The 17,094-nt window shown below is 35.6% G+C and overlaps 4 protein-coding genes across 9 annotated transcripts; 1 reads left to right on the top strand and 3 right to left on the bottom strand.

Annotated features, from left to right (window-relative positions):
- The first annotated feature begins 167 nt into the window (after nt 1-167).
- On the top strand, nt 168-4,289 carry LOC125859346 (kinase-interacting family protein-like). Of its 2 annotated transcripts, none has more exons than XM_049539075.1 (3): nt 168-338; nt 1,176-1,321; nt 3,110-4,289. In XM_049539075.1, the coding sequence occupies exons 2-3, from the start codon at nt 1,201-1,203 to the stop codon at nt 4,105-4,107; spliced, it is 1,119 nt and encodes a 372-aa protein (XP_049395032.1). In that variant the 5' UTR covers nt 168-338; nt 1,176-1,200; the 3' UTR covers nt 4,108-4,289. The 2 variants fall into 2 exon arrangements, with proteins under 2 accessions (XP_049395032.1, XP_049395031.1); XM_049539074.1 differs by having other exon boundaries at nt 169-338; nt 1,181-1,321.
- A 51-nt stretch (nt 4,290-4,340) lies between these two features.
- On the bottom strand, nt 4,341-8,383 carry LOC125859347 (uncharacterized). Of its 2 annotated transcripts, none has more exons than XM_049539077.1 (5): nt 7,744-8,383; nt 6,266-6,315; nt 5,821-5,908; nt 5,413-5,529; nt 4,341-4,603 (listed from the first exon to the last, which is right to left on the bottom strand). In XM_049539077.1, exons 1-5 carry the CDS (start codon nt 8,233-8,235, stop codon nt 4,553-4,555), a joined length of 798 nt encoding a protein of 265 aa, XP_049395034.1. In that variant the 5' UTR covers nt 8,236-8,383; the 3' UTR covers nt 4,341-4,552. The 2 variants fall into 2 exon arrangements, with proteins under 2 accessions (XP_049395034.1, XP_049395033.1); XM_049539076.1 differs by lacking the exon at nt 6,266-6,315 and adding an exon at nt 6,619-6,668.
- Nucleotides 8,384-9,067: 684 nt separating this feature from the next.
- LOC125859677 (xyloglucan endotransglucosylase/hydrolase protein 9-like) lies at nt 9,068-11,031 on the bottom strand. The gene is made up of 4 exons (XM_049539471.1): nt 10,268-11,031; nt 10,069-10,169; nt 9,767-9,960; nt 9,068-9,587 (listed from the first exon to the last, which is right to left on the bottom strand). Exons 1-4 carry the CDS (start codon nt 10,419-10,421, stop codon nt 9,185-9,187), a joined length of 852 nt encoding a protein of 283 aa, XP_049395428.1. The 5' UTR covers nt 10,422-11,031; the 3' UTR covers nt 9,068-9,184.
- On the bottom strand, nt 10,069-16,135 carry LOC125859675 (putative pentatricopeptide repeat-containing protein At2g01510). Of its 4 annotated transcripts, none has more exons than XM_049539469.1 (5): nt 15,922-16,135; nt 12,892-15,829; nt 11,410-11,632; nt 10,268-10,369; nt 10,069-10,169 (listed from the first exon to the last, which is right to left on the bottom strand). In XM_049539469.1, the coding sequence occupies exons 1-2, from the start codon at nt 15,993-15,995 to the stop codon at nt 13,444-13,446; spliced, it is 2,460 nt and encodes an 819-aa protein (XP_049395426.1). In that variant the 5' UTR covers nt 15,996-16,135; the 3' UTR covers nt 10,069-10,169; nt 10,268-10,369; nt 11,410-11,632; nt 12,892-13,443. The 4 variants fall into 4 exon arrangements, with proteins under 4 accessions (XP_049395426.1, XP_049395425.1, XP_049395424.1 ...); XM_049539468.1 differs by having other exon boundaries at nt 11,410-12,274; XM_049539467.1 differs by having other exon boundaries at nt 11,410-12,354.
- Nucleotides 16,136-17,094: the final 959 nt, after the last annotated feature.

Raw genomic sequence — 17,094 nt, forward strand, 5'->3', positions numbered from 1 at the left:
GATCAATTGACCTGTCCATCAACTCTGTTCCCAGCAGATACATTAAATACACAAATACGGACTTCCAATACGTGGCAGCTTCTGATTCGCCAAAAATCAAATCGTAGTTTGCGGGCTTTTATATGCAGGAAACTATTTGACTTCCTTGTCCCCAACCCAAGAAATTGTCCCTCCCACAAAACCCAAAAAAACAGAAAGCCCAAAAGACCATTTCTCTTTTAAAAAGAAGCCACCTTTTTACTCTCTATAATTATTTGGATTTGCAACTCCGCCTAAACATGCAAATCAACCCCCCAAAGTTCTTCTGCAGCATCATCAACTTAGTTTGAGTCTTTGAGGTACCTATATATCTCTTTTTATCTGTTTTATTTTAGTGATCAATGATTTCAAGTTCAGTAAGCTTTCTCTGTTTCCATCACTCCACTGAAAATAATTTTTTCTCTGTTGCTCTGTTAGTTTTTGCTTAAAACTGGTTCATAGCTTTCAGAATGCTTTGAATAAGCTAATTCTTGAAGCAAAATCTCTGTTTTTTTTTTCTCACTTGAAATTGTGTTTACTACATGGTTCAAGGGGAGGTGGATTGATGATTCAAATTTTATGGGTTCAATCATTAAGGTTTTAGCATTATACTTGTTGTAGTTTTGAAGTTATGTGGGTTCATATCTACTAGTTGTCGTAATTTTGAAGAAATTTTACATGTAGATTTATGTTATAAAAGTACTGGATTCAGATGAACCTGGTAACCGCTATGCTACATCGGCACCTACTTTCAACTTTTATCATTGCTCACAAACTCAGATCATATGTTCTAAAGATGTTAAAGTGAAAATTAAAAGTTGCAAGAGAATGTGCTTGTAATTAAATTGTGTAAATCATAGTGGCATTTAATGATAATATTTATATTTTAAAGTTGCTTAAATGATCTTTTAATCTCATTATCTGCTTTTATATCCTAACTTGTTTGCTCTGTTTTACTTGTCATATGTTTTTTGCTTTCTTTTTGTATGCCCTTTCAAAACATTAATTAAAAGGATAATTTGACTTTACATATTCTTGAGCTTCTTATGTTCTTTGTTAGTTCAATTTGATCATTTAGTGTAGTGCTATGTGCTTGTCATTAATTGATGAAAGAGGAAAATTAAATTATTTTCTGATTTGGAATCCTTTTTGAATAGTGTAGGCCCTATTTTGCCTGTTGAAATGAAGGCAAAACTGAAAACAGAGAAAAAGGCTTTAAGTCCAGTTTCTTCAATGGCTTCTTCAAATTATACAAAAAGGAGAAGTTTCAGTAGACCCTCTTGGCTTCTTTGCACCGTTGCTGGTAAATTATTCGTATATATATATATGCTCTTTTTACCTCTTCTTTATTAATTGTGTACAAACTTTCTTGGAATATTAATTTTTATTTTATATAAATATGCCCCTTTATTCATCTTCACTTAAAAGATCCAAACTTTTGTGTACTCAACTGGAATGGTTTAGAGGTCAGTAAAGTGCATTAAGGATCATTACATTTTAGTTTCAAATTCAAGTGGAGGCAAAAGTATCGATCACCACAACATGGTTCACAATGAAGTCATTTTTTCAAGATTTTTTTTTATGATCATGATATTCGAGCTAATAAGTCCAATTTTGAAATTTTATTTGTAAAATGTAAGTAAATGAAAATTGTACCATGGTCTTGTTTAATTGTTGTAGTTTTTTTGGGGGGGGGGGGTATGGGGTCCATTATTCTTAGGTGATGTGAACATATCTTTCCCTAGGAAAATGAAAATGAGTATTGTGTTTACACCTCTATATTGGAAGGGTATACTGTTATGAAATGTCACTTTCTTTATAATATAATATGATAAAACCAGAAAGTTATTTTCAAAAAACTCTGTCCTTTTCTTATTTATGTCTGTTGCAATTTCTACCTAAATACTTTAGAATCTTTACAAAACCATTTTTTATAAGTTTTTTTTTAAAATTTGAATTCTAAATAGAGGGACTCATATATTTACTTTTTGTTAGATGCCGTGTTGCAGAATGAAAATGATTTTTACTTTCTTTACAGAATCTTTTTCTGTTTTTATTTTCTTTTCTGAAACTTTATCTGTACCTAAGAGTAGTAGCTTTTAATTTCAGAACAACCATTTTTCTTTTTTGGGTACTAGAATCCAATGTAATTTAAATCTTGTTTTTTTCTTATTCTATGTATGAAATCATGTGCTTGGTGGTTCACAAGATTATATAAAGATCTTTTTGACTTGTGATAATATATACCTCTTGAGGAAATTTTTCACATAAATTGTTAGAACGTTCTATTAAAAATAACATCTAGTTTTATGTACTTAAAAGAACTGGACTTTATTTTTGATGGAATGTTCTAACATACTTATAAGCTTACCAAAAAACAAATAGAAGAGTTCACATGGTGGTCTTTTTACCCTTTTAATCTTGGCTTAAAATAAATATTTTAAAAGAATTTATGGGTTACATTACCTCGTAAAATTTATGGAGTGAATTTGAATTATTTCTTTTTAAGTACTCCATTTTGATTTTCTTTAAATACCTATTAACAATTTTACCGTGCATTTTCTTTTGCTTTAATTAATATTCCAGATAAAATATTTGAATAAATTTAGATGTAAAAAAAGAAACTATTTCACCTCATATAGTGATATTCTTTTTCTTTTCCAATCTAAGGAATTATTAATCAATGATAATCAACAAGTTGTCCAAATTATTTGTCTAAGCTTTAGGGGAAACAAGTTGGAAGGAATTTGGTAGACAAGAATGGAGTCTTATTTTACTGTTGATTAATTAGTAATTTCCTCTACAAAGAAATAAAATATTTATTACGGAGAATTTCTAGTCAGTATACATAGATTATAAATATATAGTTACCACATGGATTTGAAACTAGGGATGACAATAGTCAAAACTAGTGATTTCATTTTCATGTACATCCAAATTTGTCACTACCTACACATGGGGAAGATATGGGCTAAAGATGAAAACAGTGCTTTTTGCAATTCAAATTTCAAATTCTTCAACTGTCAAGTAAATTCAAATCATTAAAATTTATTTAATTCTATTGAATTTGAGTTGTTTTTGTTCTCATTAGATTTGGATGAGAAGATGAACAAGGTGGCTCTTAAAATCCCAGAAAAAGGCAGTCCAGACAGTTTTGCGGAACGCGCTGATGCCTATTACCAGAAACGACCACAGCTTATGGCCTTGCTACAAGAACTGTACAATAGCTATGTCTCTTTAGCTGATCGCTACTGCCAAGCACTAGCCAAGAACCATAATCATCGTCGATATTCATCTCCAATTCCACCATTAAGTTACAATGAAAATGGTTATTGTGATGAGGAAGAGTATAGTGGAGAGATCATTGATTCTGATGCTGAGAGTTCTTTATCATTTCAGCCTTCCTTTCCACCTTCAACACAAGACAAATTTGATATTGAAATGATTGTTGCTGACTTGGTGATCAGAAATGTGGACTATGATTTCGTCCTAGATGAGCTTAATCAAGTGGAAAGACAGAACAATGAGTCATCAAGGAAGATAGAGTTGCAGAAGAGTTTACTGGATGTGATGGAATCAGAGAGGTTGATTCTGTTAAATGAGAATGCTAGATTGGGATACAAAGTGGCTACGTTAATGGAGGAAAACAAGGCGGTGTCTTCAGAATCTTTGTTCATGAAGAGGAAGGTTGCTGAGCTTGCGGGGTGCATATTGAAGATGAGGGAGGATCATAGGGTTTGCATGCTAAGTCGAAAGATTGAGGATCTTCAAGGACAAATATATGGGCTGGAGAAGAGGAACAAAGAGTATTATGATCAGCTTGTGAAGCATGAAGAAGAGAAGACGCGTAGGTCCAAATCAATGAAGGTTAAAGGAGAAGTTAACATGAAATATTGCTTTAAAGTTCCTGAAGATGTTGTTGCTGGGATTACTAGGAGCTTTAGTTTTGGAAATCTGAAAAAGGGTGGTGGTGAACAGAAAGTAAATGCTAATGCTGAAGTTAAGAAGAAAGTTCCTAAGTTGTGGGATAGGGTCAAGAAGTTTGATATCTTCTTTTGTGGACCTAATTTCAACACAGTTTATTGCTGATGAATGGGCAATCTAAATGTTTACTAGATTGATATTATAACTTTACTAGTATACCGTTAATTGGGCAGAGAGAGAGAGAGAGACTTGACTCTTGTATTTTGTACGTTCTACTCCACCCTTTTAGCAGGATATGAATGACATATGAAGAAAACTTTGATTGCTGCCCTAATGACAGATAGTTTAGATCCTCCAAGATTGCTAAAGTTAACATAGCTGGAGATGAACTAGGATTTAGGACGAAAAAATTGCCTTATGTTGCATATATAACATTGACCAGCCAGTAGAGTCACTTCTGTTTACAGATATCATTCTATATACAATGTCAAACTGGACAATGAACTACAACACAGCATATGAAACATGTTCTACCTCAGCAATACTTAAATACCTTAGGCAAATTAGGTTGACAGTAATCCTAATTTGTACAAACATACAAACTCGTCACTTATGCTGAATTTGCAAGAGCAAGTTTCTCATTAAGCTTTGCAACCCGAGCCTGAAATGGTTAACGATGATAATACATCAGTTGTGAAAAAAGAAACAGATATTACGAGGAACAGATAGTTCTCCCCTGTGTGCGTGGACTCAGCTGACAATTATTTCAGGCCCATAATTCTTTCTTGTCATAAAATATGCACTTTGGATTTTGGAAGGCTTAGAAACATTTCAACAAACACCAGCCTCCACATGCATTAGCATTGTGGTGTGCATGGGCAGATCTCTCTACTTACAGAAAAACACGAAGTGTACTGCCACAATCACAAAAAGTTGTGATACCTTTTCATGGGCATGTGGAGATTTTTAGTTTTAGTTAGATATTTAAAGCTTAAAATTTTTCCCAGTAACTTGTAGCAAATTCATGACTTGGTAAATCATTTCAGTTCTACTAAGGAATATAAAGCTTAAAATCATTTTGTTCCTCCAATATTGGTGGCAGTATTACAATCTTGCTATTTATGTGCTATTCCAGCCTATCTTGTTGGAAACACACTATCAGTTAGATATTACCTATCAAAGAAGAGTTTTATTTAATTATTGACACAACAGGCTAGACTAAAGAATTCTACCATGTTATAACCGTATTTAAACTATTACCGCATGAACTATATCAGATTTCTGTCACTTCTAAAATAGCATCTTCATTTGCTTACGAAATTGTGTATTCTTGTTTGGTGTTGCCAAAAGTAGATGTAAGGAAACCAACCTTAAAAAAAATAAGCTTAAAGCCATAGGATTTGCAGTGCAGAACAGATGCCAAAAGTAAAACCAATTCTATTCTAGAACTACAACAAACATGAACTGCACCTTGAATGATTTTGAGCGACGGATGGACGGATCTAACTCTAAAGCCATGGAGTATGACTTCTCGGCAGCATCGACATGGTCCAGAGCCATCAAAACATCACCTTGGCAGATATAACCCTGTAAAAATTAAAACTAATAAATATTTGCAACTAGGGATTAGGTGTAGATATAGTAATTTGATGTTCACTTCCTAGTTCCTACAATAATCGCAGAAAGAGAGTACATTATTATGCAATCATACATTGTATCTGCTATATACTGAAATGGAAATGAAGGAATTGATACCTCATGGTTAAAAACACTAATGTGAGTTAGTTAAGTTCAAGCACCAAACATTTCAAGTTAAGTTTAAGCACAACATGTGCTTTTCGTGTGTACTTTAGCAGAGGTAACAGATAATCAAATTACTTCAGGGTAATTGGGAGCAATATTCAACGCCTCCTTAGCATCTTCAAGTGCCTCAGCCAAATTTCCCATTGCCAACTCTGCAGCAGACCTGATTGAAGACACTTATTTCAGCATCTTGTTCACATGCATTCTGATCATCTAGACAACAAGGCATTAGTGACAAAATATTAAATATATAAGTTTGGACACTGGTACAAAATCAAGTGATCCAAGAGTTTTTCAAATGACTTCAAGAAAACTCAGTAAATCAATCTGAAAGGAAGCCTAGAGCCAAAAAAAATTAAAACCAGATCAGATGCTTAAGGAACAGAATAATGATGTTGCTTCCACTAAAAATTGCAACACAATCATGTGAATAACATAGAGATCTAGGGTATCCTTCTGATTTATTTGATTACAAAAGGTCCCAATTTCCCATAGAAAAGAGATTTTAAACACAATAAACCTGTCTTTGAGCATAATATGAACACCTCCAAACGGCTTTAAAGCAATAGCCTGCACAAAAAAATGGCAACATCAGTGCCCTTAGGCACCAATCTTGAATTAGATACAACAAATAGGCCATATCTAAACGAAACCTGTAAAGCTAAAAATATAAGTAACGATNGAAAGGAAGCCTAGAGCCAAAAAAAATTAAAACCAGATCAGATGCTTAAGGAACAGAATAATGATGTTGCTTCCACTAAAAATTGCAACACAATCATGTGAATAACATAGAGATCTAGGGTATCCTTCTGATTTATTTGATTACAAAAGGTCCCAATTTCCCATAGAAAAGAGATTTTAAACACAATAAACCTGTCTTTGAGCATAATATGAACACCTCCAAACGGCTTTAAAGCAATAGCCTGCACAAAAAAGAGGCAACATCAGTGCCCTTAGGCATCAATCTTGAATTAGATACAACAAATAGGCCATATCTAAACGAAACCTGTAAAGCTTAAAATATAAGTATCGATGGCAACATAGAAATAGTGAAAGGATTATAGCATCATGTTAGCTGCCGATTATTTCCGCTGGAAGAAATCCTAATGCACTAGCAAAAAAGATATGTATAACGAGATTTACAATTTCTTTCTGGTACTGACAAAACACAAATCTGTGAGTCTGGTGAATGAACTGGTATCTACAGCTTAGCATTATCATTCTCTCATTATCACCCGCTCAATATAAAATTCAGTACTTCAATTCGCAAGACAACTAGGAAAGGTGCTTAAGAAGTAAAATTACATCAGACATCGGAAATAAAGAACCTCCTTGAAGCAGACTAGATAATAGATTGGCTAGAAACCCTAGGTCTTGGGGAAAAATGTCCTCATAATACATATCTTGTCTAGGCTTTTCAAATTTTGAAGGATATCCTTTTTTCCGCCTTGGTCATAAGCTATGTTGCTCGGACTCTTCAAAAATGTCAGTGGGTGCGTGTCGGATTCTCCAAAAGTAGTGTATTTTCGGAGACTCCAACACGGGTGCGGCATCGAAAGTGAAGAGTTCGTGCAACTTAGGTCATAAGTATCCGTCTGAGATTAGAAATTTTTCACTTCAATTAAGTTGAAAGGGAAAGTTGCTACGAACTTTTAAACCTCAAGCTTCTGATAAACCGTGCCATCTCTATGTTGAAAATTATGTGAATCAATGGCATTCTCTTCTTTTTTTTAATAGTTTCTTCACCATTATTAATTTTTATCATGAAATACTTGGATGGCCTCACATTCACTATACTAATCAGAGTAGTATTTGATGCATTGATATTCATTCCAGGGCACACTATCCAGTTAAGACAGTAGAAAAAACCTCAATGGTCAGCCTCACCACAACACTCTCTTAACTTTTTGATCCATAGCATTCATCAGAAGCATTTCAAAGAAATATCTTCAGCAAAACTTGATTCAGTGTAATTCAGCGAAGTATGAAACCACACACCTGTGAGAGCAAACCATGAGCCTCAGAGAAATTACCATTACCCATCTCATCTTCAGCTCTTTTCCTCAACGCTAAAGCCTCCAAACTTCTCCGACTCTCTCCTTCAACGTCATCCCTACCAAGACAGACGAACGCCATAGTTTCAGCGGCTCGAGTAGGAGTACCAACGTGCTTGACATATACAGCACCAGGTAAAACGACGACGTTAGGTCCTGCCCCGCAACGGCCAAGACATCCACAGGAATTAACCGCTACAAAGGGAGGAGCAATTCCAGATAAAACTTGAAGGGTATCCAAGGATCCCTGTTTCCTGCATGCCCTCTCTGTACAAAGTCGAATTTCTATCTTCCTTTCTACCTCTTCTTCTTTTACTGACGATGCTTTGATTCTTGTATCGTTAATGGGCTTGGATTTGGGAAGTGGAAAGAGGAGGAATGGCGAAAAGGGTTGCTGAGAAATGCTTCTGAGAGTGCTCAAATGGATTGCACTCATCGTTTTACTTGAATTACTTCTTGTTTCTCCAATTTCTTCTTTACTCTTTAGCTTTCTTCATTGAGAAAAATTGCTCGCCGGAGAGATGACGGAGACTGCAGCGGTTTAAGGCGGGTACCGGATAATGGAATATTCTTCTGTTCTATTTGAGCCATCCAATTATTAAGGCCCAATTTACGAAAGGCTAACTTCTTCAAATTATTTACTTCATTATTGCTCCCTCCGTTCCTAATTACTTGTCCACTTATATCCTTCACATAGAAATGTGGTGATATGCAGTGAAGATGTTACTCCCTCTGTCCCATTTTATGTGAGGTAGTTTGACTCGGTATGAAGTTTAAGAAAGAAGTAAACTTTTAAAACTTGTAGTCTAAAATGAATGATAGTAATTTGTGTGGCTATAAATTATTTCATTAAAGGTAAAATTGATGTTTTAAAGTTAAATTGTTACTTAATATAAAAATGTGTTATTCTTTTAAAGACTGACTAAAAAAAAAAGTAAGTCATATAAATTGAGCATGATATTTGCTAATTGAAAAAAGTTTGACATTTGCTAGTAGCCTAGTACATTGATTTTGAACCTTTTGCTTTTCTAAGAGTATTTTGACTTCATCATAGATTTTGATATATTATATAGGATGATGACATGAGTTGAATTTAAATGGAAAAATATGGTCAGTAAAGATTCACATAAGTCAATATCTCAACTCATTTAAGATTGAGACATAGTTATTATTGTTGGTTAAATTTGAATTAACATTTCAAACTCATAGCACATTTGAATTTTTTTTTAACCATAGAACTGTCTTAAATGTTAAGAGTGTCACATAAGAAGCCAAACAAGATAATTTTTGATTAGCAAATTGGATAAACATCTTAAAAAGCTACAATATTGCGAGATAGAAACATATTGATACATTGACATTGCTAGAATAGTGTGTTGGTCTCTCTAATACAAGCACTCTTTAGGCATTTGAGTGAATCTTGCAGTATCCTTACAATAATCATACACCAAGTACTTATTTTGAACCATTTTGAATTGGCGTTTTTTGGTCTTTTCCAGTCCCTTCTTGGCTGGCTTATCCCACAAAAATTGTGCTAACTTGCCACATTTTGCACCTGCAGTAATTGTGTCCTCACCAGACAAATCACAAGCATCGATCACAAACGATCGAAATGTTGTAACAAATGGAGAATGGCTCCAGTTTGTCTTCACTCTCCCTCCTTGTGTAGCCCAGTCATCTGCATTCCACAATGATCCATAGATTCCCATGCCTTGATTTTTCGGGTATGGAACGCCTTTCTTCTCCTTGTTTTTGAACACTCTAATTGGAATATCATCAACTGAAAAGCTGCAAAAATTTCATGTGTCGAGTAAAATTAGTCATTGTTAGCATAGATTTAACTTATATACATTGACAATATAAAATTCTAAAATAGTAACACTCTCGGTCCTACGGAGTTGCACCTCTACATGTTTCATGGAAAGCTCAAACATATTTAGGAGATGGCTGAAGTAAGAATTACTTACATGATAGAATGATGATTCCAAAAGAAAGAGTAAGTGTGGAAGTCCACTGTTGGGTCGAACCACAAACCATGCCTCTGCTCTCGATCTCCGGTGCCATTCACGTAGACATTTGTTTGTACTAGGTATGGTTCCCCTGAAACATTCCCAAGAAATTCAAAGTCCAGTTCATCGTGATTAGCTCCTTCTGATGACATCTACAAACCACATATTTCCAGCAATTAGTAGCATTAGGCCATAAGTTATAGTTTGAAGAAACAATATATTGATCTTGATAATTATTTGACGTGGTTTTTGTCACGTACATAAAATGCAATAACTGTTCCAGCTGAATCTCCTTCAACTAGTTTGATCTTTGCGCTGGCTTTCCCAAACAAATATTTGAACTTCGACTCAAATCCGCAGCCTTTGTGAATATGAACATAATTAGTCAAATGGCTATGTAATTATACTGCCTTGAATAGGCAAAAATATAAGATATGAAGTGAATTAATGAAGTCTTACCAGAAGCACTGTCAAGGGAGAGAGTAACTTGGTCTCCTACAACAGCAATATGGTCTGGTGCCCAGCTGGACTCGAAAACATCGGTGAAGTTGACACCAACCCCTGTGTTTAGTAGCATAGACAGGATCAAAAAGACAATCACAAAGGATGACATTGCTGTCTGGAACTTGAAGATGATTAATTTCAGAGTCCAGAAGAAAAAGGTTCAAGTCTATCGGTCTGTTAGGAAAAGCGCCAATCAAGAACTTTGGAGCCACTCTAGTTTTATTTATATAGAAGTTGTATTAACATAGTACTACTAGACTTTATATTTTTTATATTAGTATCATGGAGTACAAAAAGCAAGAGAATATGTTTTAGTGGCAGCCATGGTACAGTGGACTGTTTGTCAGCAAGACAGCCTTTTTCTTCTCTTGTTTACTATATATATTCTTCCTTTACCAAATGAACTGATTCTTTGCTGCACTCCACTAAGGCACTAACTACAAGTTTTTATAGTAAATATTCTACAATGGAAACTTCAATGACAGTATTTATTAGAAGACATTATGGGAGGGAGGAACAAGTGGGAAGTTAGTTATTAGGTAGTAGAGTGAAGCAAACCATACAGTATATATACTGCCAAAAGTTATGCATGGCAACAACCCATCCACTAAAGTATCAGAAAACGCACTATGATTTTGTGACTGAATGAAGAAGGGAATAAACAAGAATAGATTATTCCAACCTGCAATACAAATCCCCAGAAGAGTAGTAGGATAATAAGCACTTGTTCATTATATTACATATACAAAATTTAGGGGGATTTCAAATCGGCTGAATTGCAATGAGTAATTCCATTAGTTGAAAGTGAGAAACTAGATGAAGTATCTTCAAGAATAGCCAAAGTCAAATGGGCAAGCACATTACAGGTCCAAGTAAAGGTGGATCCAGGATTTGAAGATGACAGGACCCCTCTATCCTTAACATAGTCATGGAAAGTACTGATTACAGGGTGAGAAGATGAAATCACCTTTGAATTCTTTGTTATAGAAAATTCAGGTTAACTGTCAAACATATCATGGTGATAAGTGCTAAGTCAAAACAAAAATCTGAAATTCTGCGACATTTGAATAGATCTGCAATCTCTTCATATGACTCACCCAATCAATATACCTCGTGTTACACATACTAGAGTTAATCCCTGGCGGCAACTCACTGTCCATAGGAAGAGGGAATGAGTTAAGCTGCCGGGCCGTATGTACCAGGCACAGTTGAGATTAGTAGACAGTAGACATCCCTCCTCCACCACCTGGAGAGTAATGCTAGTAGCCACTGTTCAAGCTCCAAAAATGATACAAATGGAAGGATGCATCTGGCAAAGAACTAAACAGAATGAAACTATTAAAATTACGAGATATAGAATCGCATGGATGAAACACTCTGAGGAATCTTATCAGATACTAGCAGATCAAAACCAGAAGCAAGTAGAGGTTGCTTTTTGACCGAATTGTGAGCGTTCTATAACTGGTCAAAACTAAGAGGGAAAATCAAACAAGGTGATCTCTAGGACAAAGTATCAAGTTATATGGAGAAGTAAAGAACCAACAATACAAGGTGATTTTGCCACAGTCAGCTCACTCTTGTAATGACTTGTAAAAACACCCAATTCTATCCGTTTGAAGTCGATGTAGAAGAAGGCATATCCTGGGCATAAAAGGCTACTATGGCAAACAGACTGACAGTAATCAGCCTTTTAAGTAACTATCCATGAAGTCCTTTGGCAAAAGCTGAAGAGTAATCAGTCTCTTGAGTTAAAAATTGAGAATGAAGTTCTTTAACACATCCGCGCACTGAAGAAAAGGGATCCTTTCAAGTAACTATCCCTGAAGTAGCCGGCAATGCAGAAAACACCAACTACAACATGCAGGGACAACGTGAATCATTTTGTGTGACCTGACGCTAAAAAGAGGGCTTGTACTGCAGCTTCAATCTTGGAAAAGTATGCCCCCATGATGACAACAATCTCTGGACCAGCAAATGAAAAAGCTTGTCATCCTTCACCCATTTAACATAATCAAGGGCATCTTTCTTTGATCCATAAAGTACTGCACAAAAAGGAGTTTAAGCAGAAAAAGAAAAAAGAACCAAAGAACAACCTACTTTTTACGACAAATACAGGAAACAGGACCTACATTGACTTGTAATAACACCTGAAGTGGTGGATTAAAAAAAATCTGATTAGAACCATCGTACAAGTTATTTAGAAAACTCTCCATGCAGGAAGGAAAACAATGACATAGTTAGACATAGCATACACGCCACTATAGGCATAACCGCATAAGTTCGCAGACAAGCCAGATGCATCCAAAAAACAATTTGCCTTTAAAGACCAAATAGGGACAGCAGGTAAGGTAATTGTCAACCAATCTTGTTATCTTTCCTCTTTTGGGGTAAAAAAAGAAAGAGAGAAAGGAAGCCTAATTTCCAGGCAGATTAAATGGTAGCTTTTCAATTACTCGAACATTGGAACCCTTAGACGAGAAGTTTGTTGTCTACTACATATAAACTAGAATAGATACATCTTACTGTTGTCAACTCTCGTCAAATGATAGAAATGAGGGAGTAAACAATTAGTGAGTTACCTGCATAAAATATAGGTGTCTACTGACCACCTCTTATGACGTCTTTGATGAACAAAAAATGGTAATAATATACATTATATATTCTTTGCCAGCTTCTCTTTTAGAATCAGGCTCTTCCAACAAGCTCCCTCTTGGAGATGAGAAAGATGTAGACTTGGCAATTCATGTTTGTATTCCCCAGAACACCTTCATCTCCAAACAGAAATCCTGTTCTTATTGTTGAAAGAATAATTTGTGGTTTAGGGAGAAAACCAGTGAGCTCTTGAAAAGAGATGGAATGTTCTTCAAGAAAAAGTAGAACTTGGTTCTTCATGCATTTCATTACAGAAGTTCAAAAGCCCAACTTAGAGAGACCATAATTGCAACAGTTCACGACCACAAGCTTTGGATCAGAGCTGCAATTAGGCTACGCCCATCCCTTAAAGTAAATTTTGATTAGCATCATCATCCAAGGAATAAATTGCTGAAGTCCCCAAATGTTTATGACTTCCGGTTATAGACTATGGAAAGCACAAACCGAATGAAATGATCTGAAAATCATCCATCCATATCTCACCAGTAATCCCCACATGAACATGATCCATCTCTAAAGTGATGGAACCTACTTGAATCTCGCACGGTGATCTCCCTTCCAACAATTTTTGAGATAACTTTAATTGCAGCATGACAATCCACACAAGCTCGCAAGTTTTTCATAATGATAATGGGTGATCCTTCTGGAGTATTAATCAATGCAAACGCAATGGCCAACCTCTCACTGTGATATTTGAGTGATTCTATTTTCATTTCTTCATCCACATTTTGAAGGGTACAACTTGTATCAGGCTTGTATCCTTCCTTGTCCATTAGCTCAACCAATGAGTTAATTTTTCTTCTAATCTGCACAGTTTGTGGATGGGTCCTATCGTTTGCTGTGAATACATGAACTCTGTGGTCAATCTCAACCCAGCTATAGGCAGTGACCTTTTTAACTCCCCGTTCCCTCATAGCCTTCTTGACTTTTGCCGCATTTTCCCACTTGCCTGCTTCTGCATAGATGTTAGACATGTTGACATAAGCAGCGGCATCTCTAAGAGCATCCATCTTGAAAAGTTGGTCTGCAGCCTTTTTGGCAAGGTCTTGATTCTTATGAATTCTGCATGAGTTTAAAACTGAGGACCACATGACCTCATCCGGTTCAAATGGCATTTCAGAAATCAGATTCTCTGCTTCATTGAATCGTCCACTTCTACATAACACGTCAATCATCGTTGCATAATGTTTTCTCCTTGGATCAAGTTTATATACTTGAGTCATGGAATTAAAATACCATAATGCCTTTTCAACAAGCCCACGGTGGCTGCAGGCAGTTAGGACACTGAGGAAACTAACAGAATCAGGGTAGAGACCTGATTCAATCATATCCGCGAAGGAGCTAAATGTGGCCTCAGCATCACCATTCTGAGCATATGCCGAAATCAGTGCATTCCAACATACTATATTCCTATCAGGCATCTCTTTGAAAACTTCAATTGCATCTTTCATGGACCCACAATTTGCATACATGTCTACAAGAACACTGCCAGAAAAAACACTAGACAACAATCCCAATCTGATCACAGATGAGTGTAATTGCTTCCCAAGAGAAACTGAAGCCAAATTAGCTGAAGCTTTTAAAGTGCTAGCAAAAGTTGCCTGGTCACCGTGAACATTTTCTCTATTCATCTCCCTGAACATTTTCAGTGCCTCCTCATGAAAACCCTTCTGAACATATATTGAGATTATGGCTGTCCATGGAACAGAATTTCTGTAGGCCAGATTTGCAAATATTCTGTTGGCATCCTCAAATTTTTCACACTTTGCATACATGTCAACAAGGGCATTTCCTACTTGTACTTCTGAAACAGCTGTTGTCACCACTGCCTGTGCATGGGTTTGTCTTCCCATTGATAAATTTAGTTCTATCGCAGCTACACTCAACATCGTGGCAAACGGAAAATTCTTTCTGTCAAATGATGTACCTTGTAGCCTTTTGAAGAGATCAAACGATTTCTCATACTGCCCATTCCATGCATAACCTGTGATAATTATGTTATACGAAACACCATCTAACTCGGGCATCTCATCAAAGAGATTCTTTGCTAAATCTATATAGTCATGCTTAGAGTAGAAATCAAGCAATGCATTTGCAACAAATATGTCCCAGACATAGCTTGTCTTGATGGCAAGTCCATGAATTTGTTGGCCAAAAATAACATCCTCTGATCCAACACTCATACCTAGCATTGCTGCAAAAGTAAAACCTGAAGGCTGAAAATCCATATTCCGCATTTGCATAAAAAGTTTCAACGCTACTTCACGAAAACCGTATTTTGTGTACCCTGTTATCATCACATTGAAGCTTACTGAATCTTTAGTTGGCATTTCACTGAAGAGCTGAGACGCTATATCGAGGCAGCAAGTTTTGCAGTACGAATCTACCAGACTGTTGAAAACAATAAGACTTGCACTAAATCCAAATCTAATGATATGGGAATGAATCTGAAGTACTTCTTTTAAAGTAGTTGTATCATCAAAACCTGATAATAGAGTTGCAAAGGTGATATGATCCGGCTTAACCCCCGACCTACACATCTCAGTGTAAAGATTAAAAGCTTCTTTGGGCTGATTGTTCTGAGAGTAACCACCAATCATTATAGTCCATGAAACTTCATTACGAGAGAACATGCTATCAAATAACTCCCTAGCACGAAAAAGATTGCGAGACTTCACATAACCCGAAACCATCATGTTCACAGAGCTAGTGTTTCTGTAAGGCATTTCATCAAACAGTTGACGTGCCTTTGCTATTTGATTTGCTCTTACTAAATCCTTCAGTTTGAAGTTAAAACGAGAGATTTCTGGGTCAAAACCCGTTTTAACAATGCGGGCATCTACTGGAACATCAACAATTCGTTCACTACATTTCATAATCAACATTTAATTAGAAATGTTCCATAAACCAAAATACAATGAAAAAAATAGTAATAACAAGAAAGAAAGAAAAAAAACCTGAAGCCACAGTAGAATCTCTTGGAGAAGATTCTAATTACACCCCATGGATTTTTAGCTCTTGAACTTCCCATTGTGGTGCAAGGATAACAAAAAAGATTAAATTTTTAGAAGTTCAAGAACCAAGAGGACAGAAACCCAACTTGTTGGCAAGGAAAAAAAAGTGTAGTAAGCAGAAAATTTAGTTGTACTATTTAATTAACACAAAAAGTGATCAACAATGTTTAAGTGTGCTTATGTACAGTACCTTGGATAACATTAGTAGCCTTTGTAAACATGACAAATCATCCCAGGTAAAAGTGACCTATTACTTTACTATTAAAAACCATCTTCATGTGATCATAATATATAAGTTTAACTTTTTAGAAAATATATAGTTTGAAAGTTTTTTTTTAAAAAAATTACTGGTATATTTTGTCTAACTTCATGTAAATGTATATGGAGTACGAAGATTATAGGCCAAAGTCATCTGTAGCCACTCAAAGTTGTCCTCATTATTCATTTAGACACCTCAACTACACCTAGTACCTATTGAACACCTCTACCACCCCAGATTTGAACCATCTAAGCATTTTTTGCCTACATGGCAAATCGTTTGTGATTCACGCAAATCGGGCGCGTGAATTGTTTTTTCTCCCATTTTTTACCCTGCACTTAAGACATCCAACGTTAACTTGGATATTTTAACATTAAAATCTTCTTCTTCCCCCAAATACATTTTAGAACCCTAATCCTCAATTCTCTCTTCTTCCTCTAAATATCCAACGTTTCTCTCTTCTAAATCAGTTGTGTTTTATCAAATGTCACAAAGTTCAGTGAATATCGAGGAAGTCGATGTATGTAAGTGTGGTTATTATTGTCGACTGAAAACTTCGAGGACTCCATTGAACCCAGGTCGTCGATTTTTTGGATGCAAAGCATCAAAGGTCTGTAGTTATTTGAACAAAGACTACTATTATTGTATTATTTGAAAAATCAACATTTTTGTATATTTATTACTGTTATGTGATTTGTAGGAAAATGGTGGATGTGTCTATTTTAGATGGATTGATCCGTCACTTGAAAATGTTGATGAATCATCCTTAATGAATAGATTCATAGATGGTCATAATCCGATTGATCGACTAAAGAGAAAAGTGAAAGAGCTTGAAGAAGAAAGGGATTCTTTGAAAT

The sequence above is a fragment of the Solanum stenotomum genome, chromosome 3 (assembly GCF_019186545.1).
Source record: "Solanum stenotomum isolate F172 chromosome 3, ASM1918654v1, whole genome shotgun sequence".
Classification (NCBI taxonomy): Eukaryota; Viridiplantae; Streptophyta; class Magnoliopsida; order Solanales; family Solanaceae; genus Solanum; species Solanum stenotomum.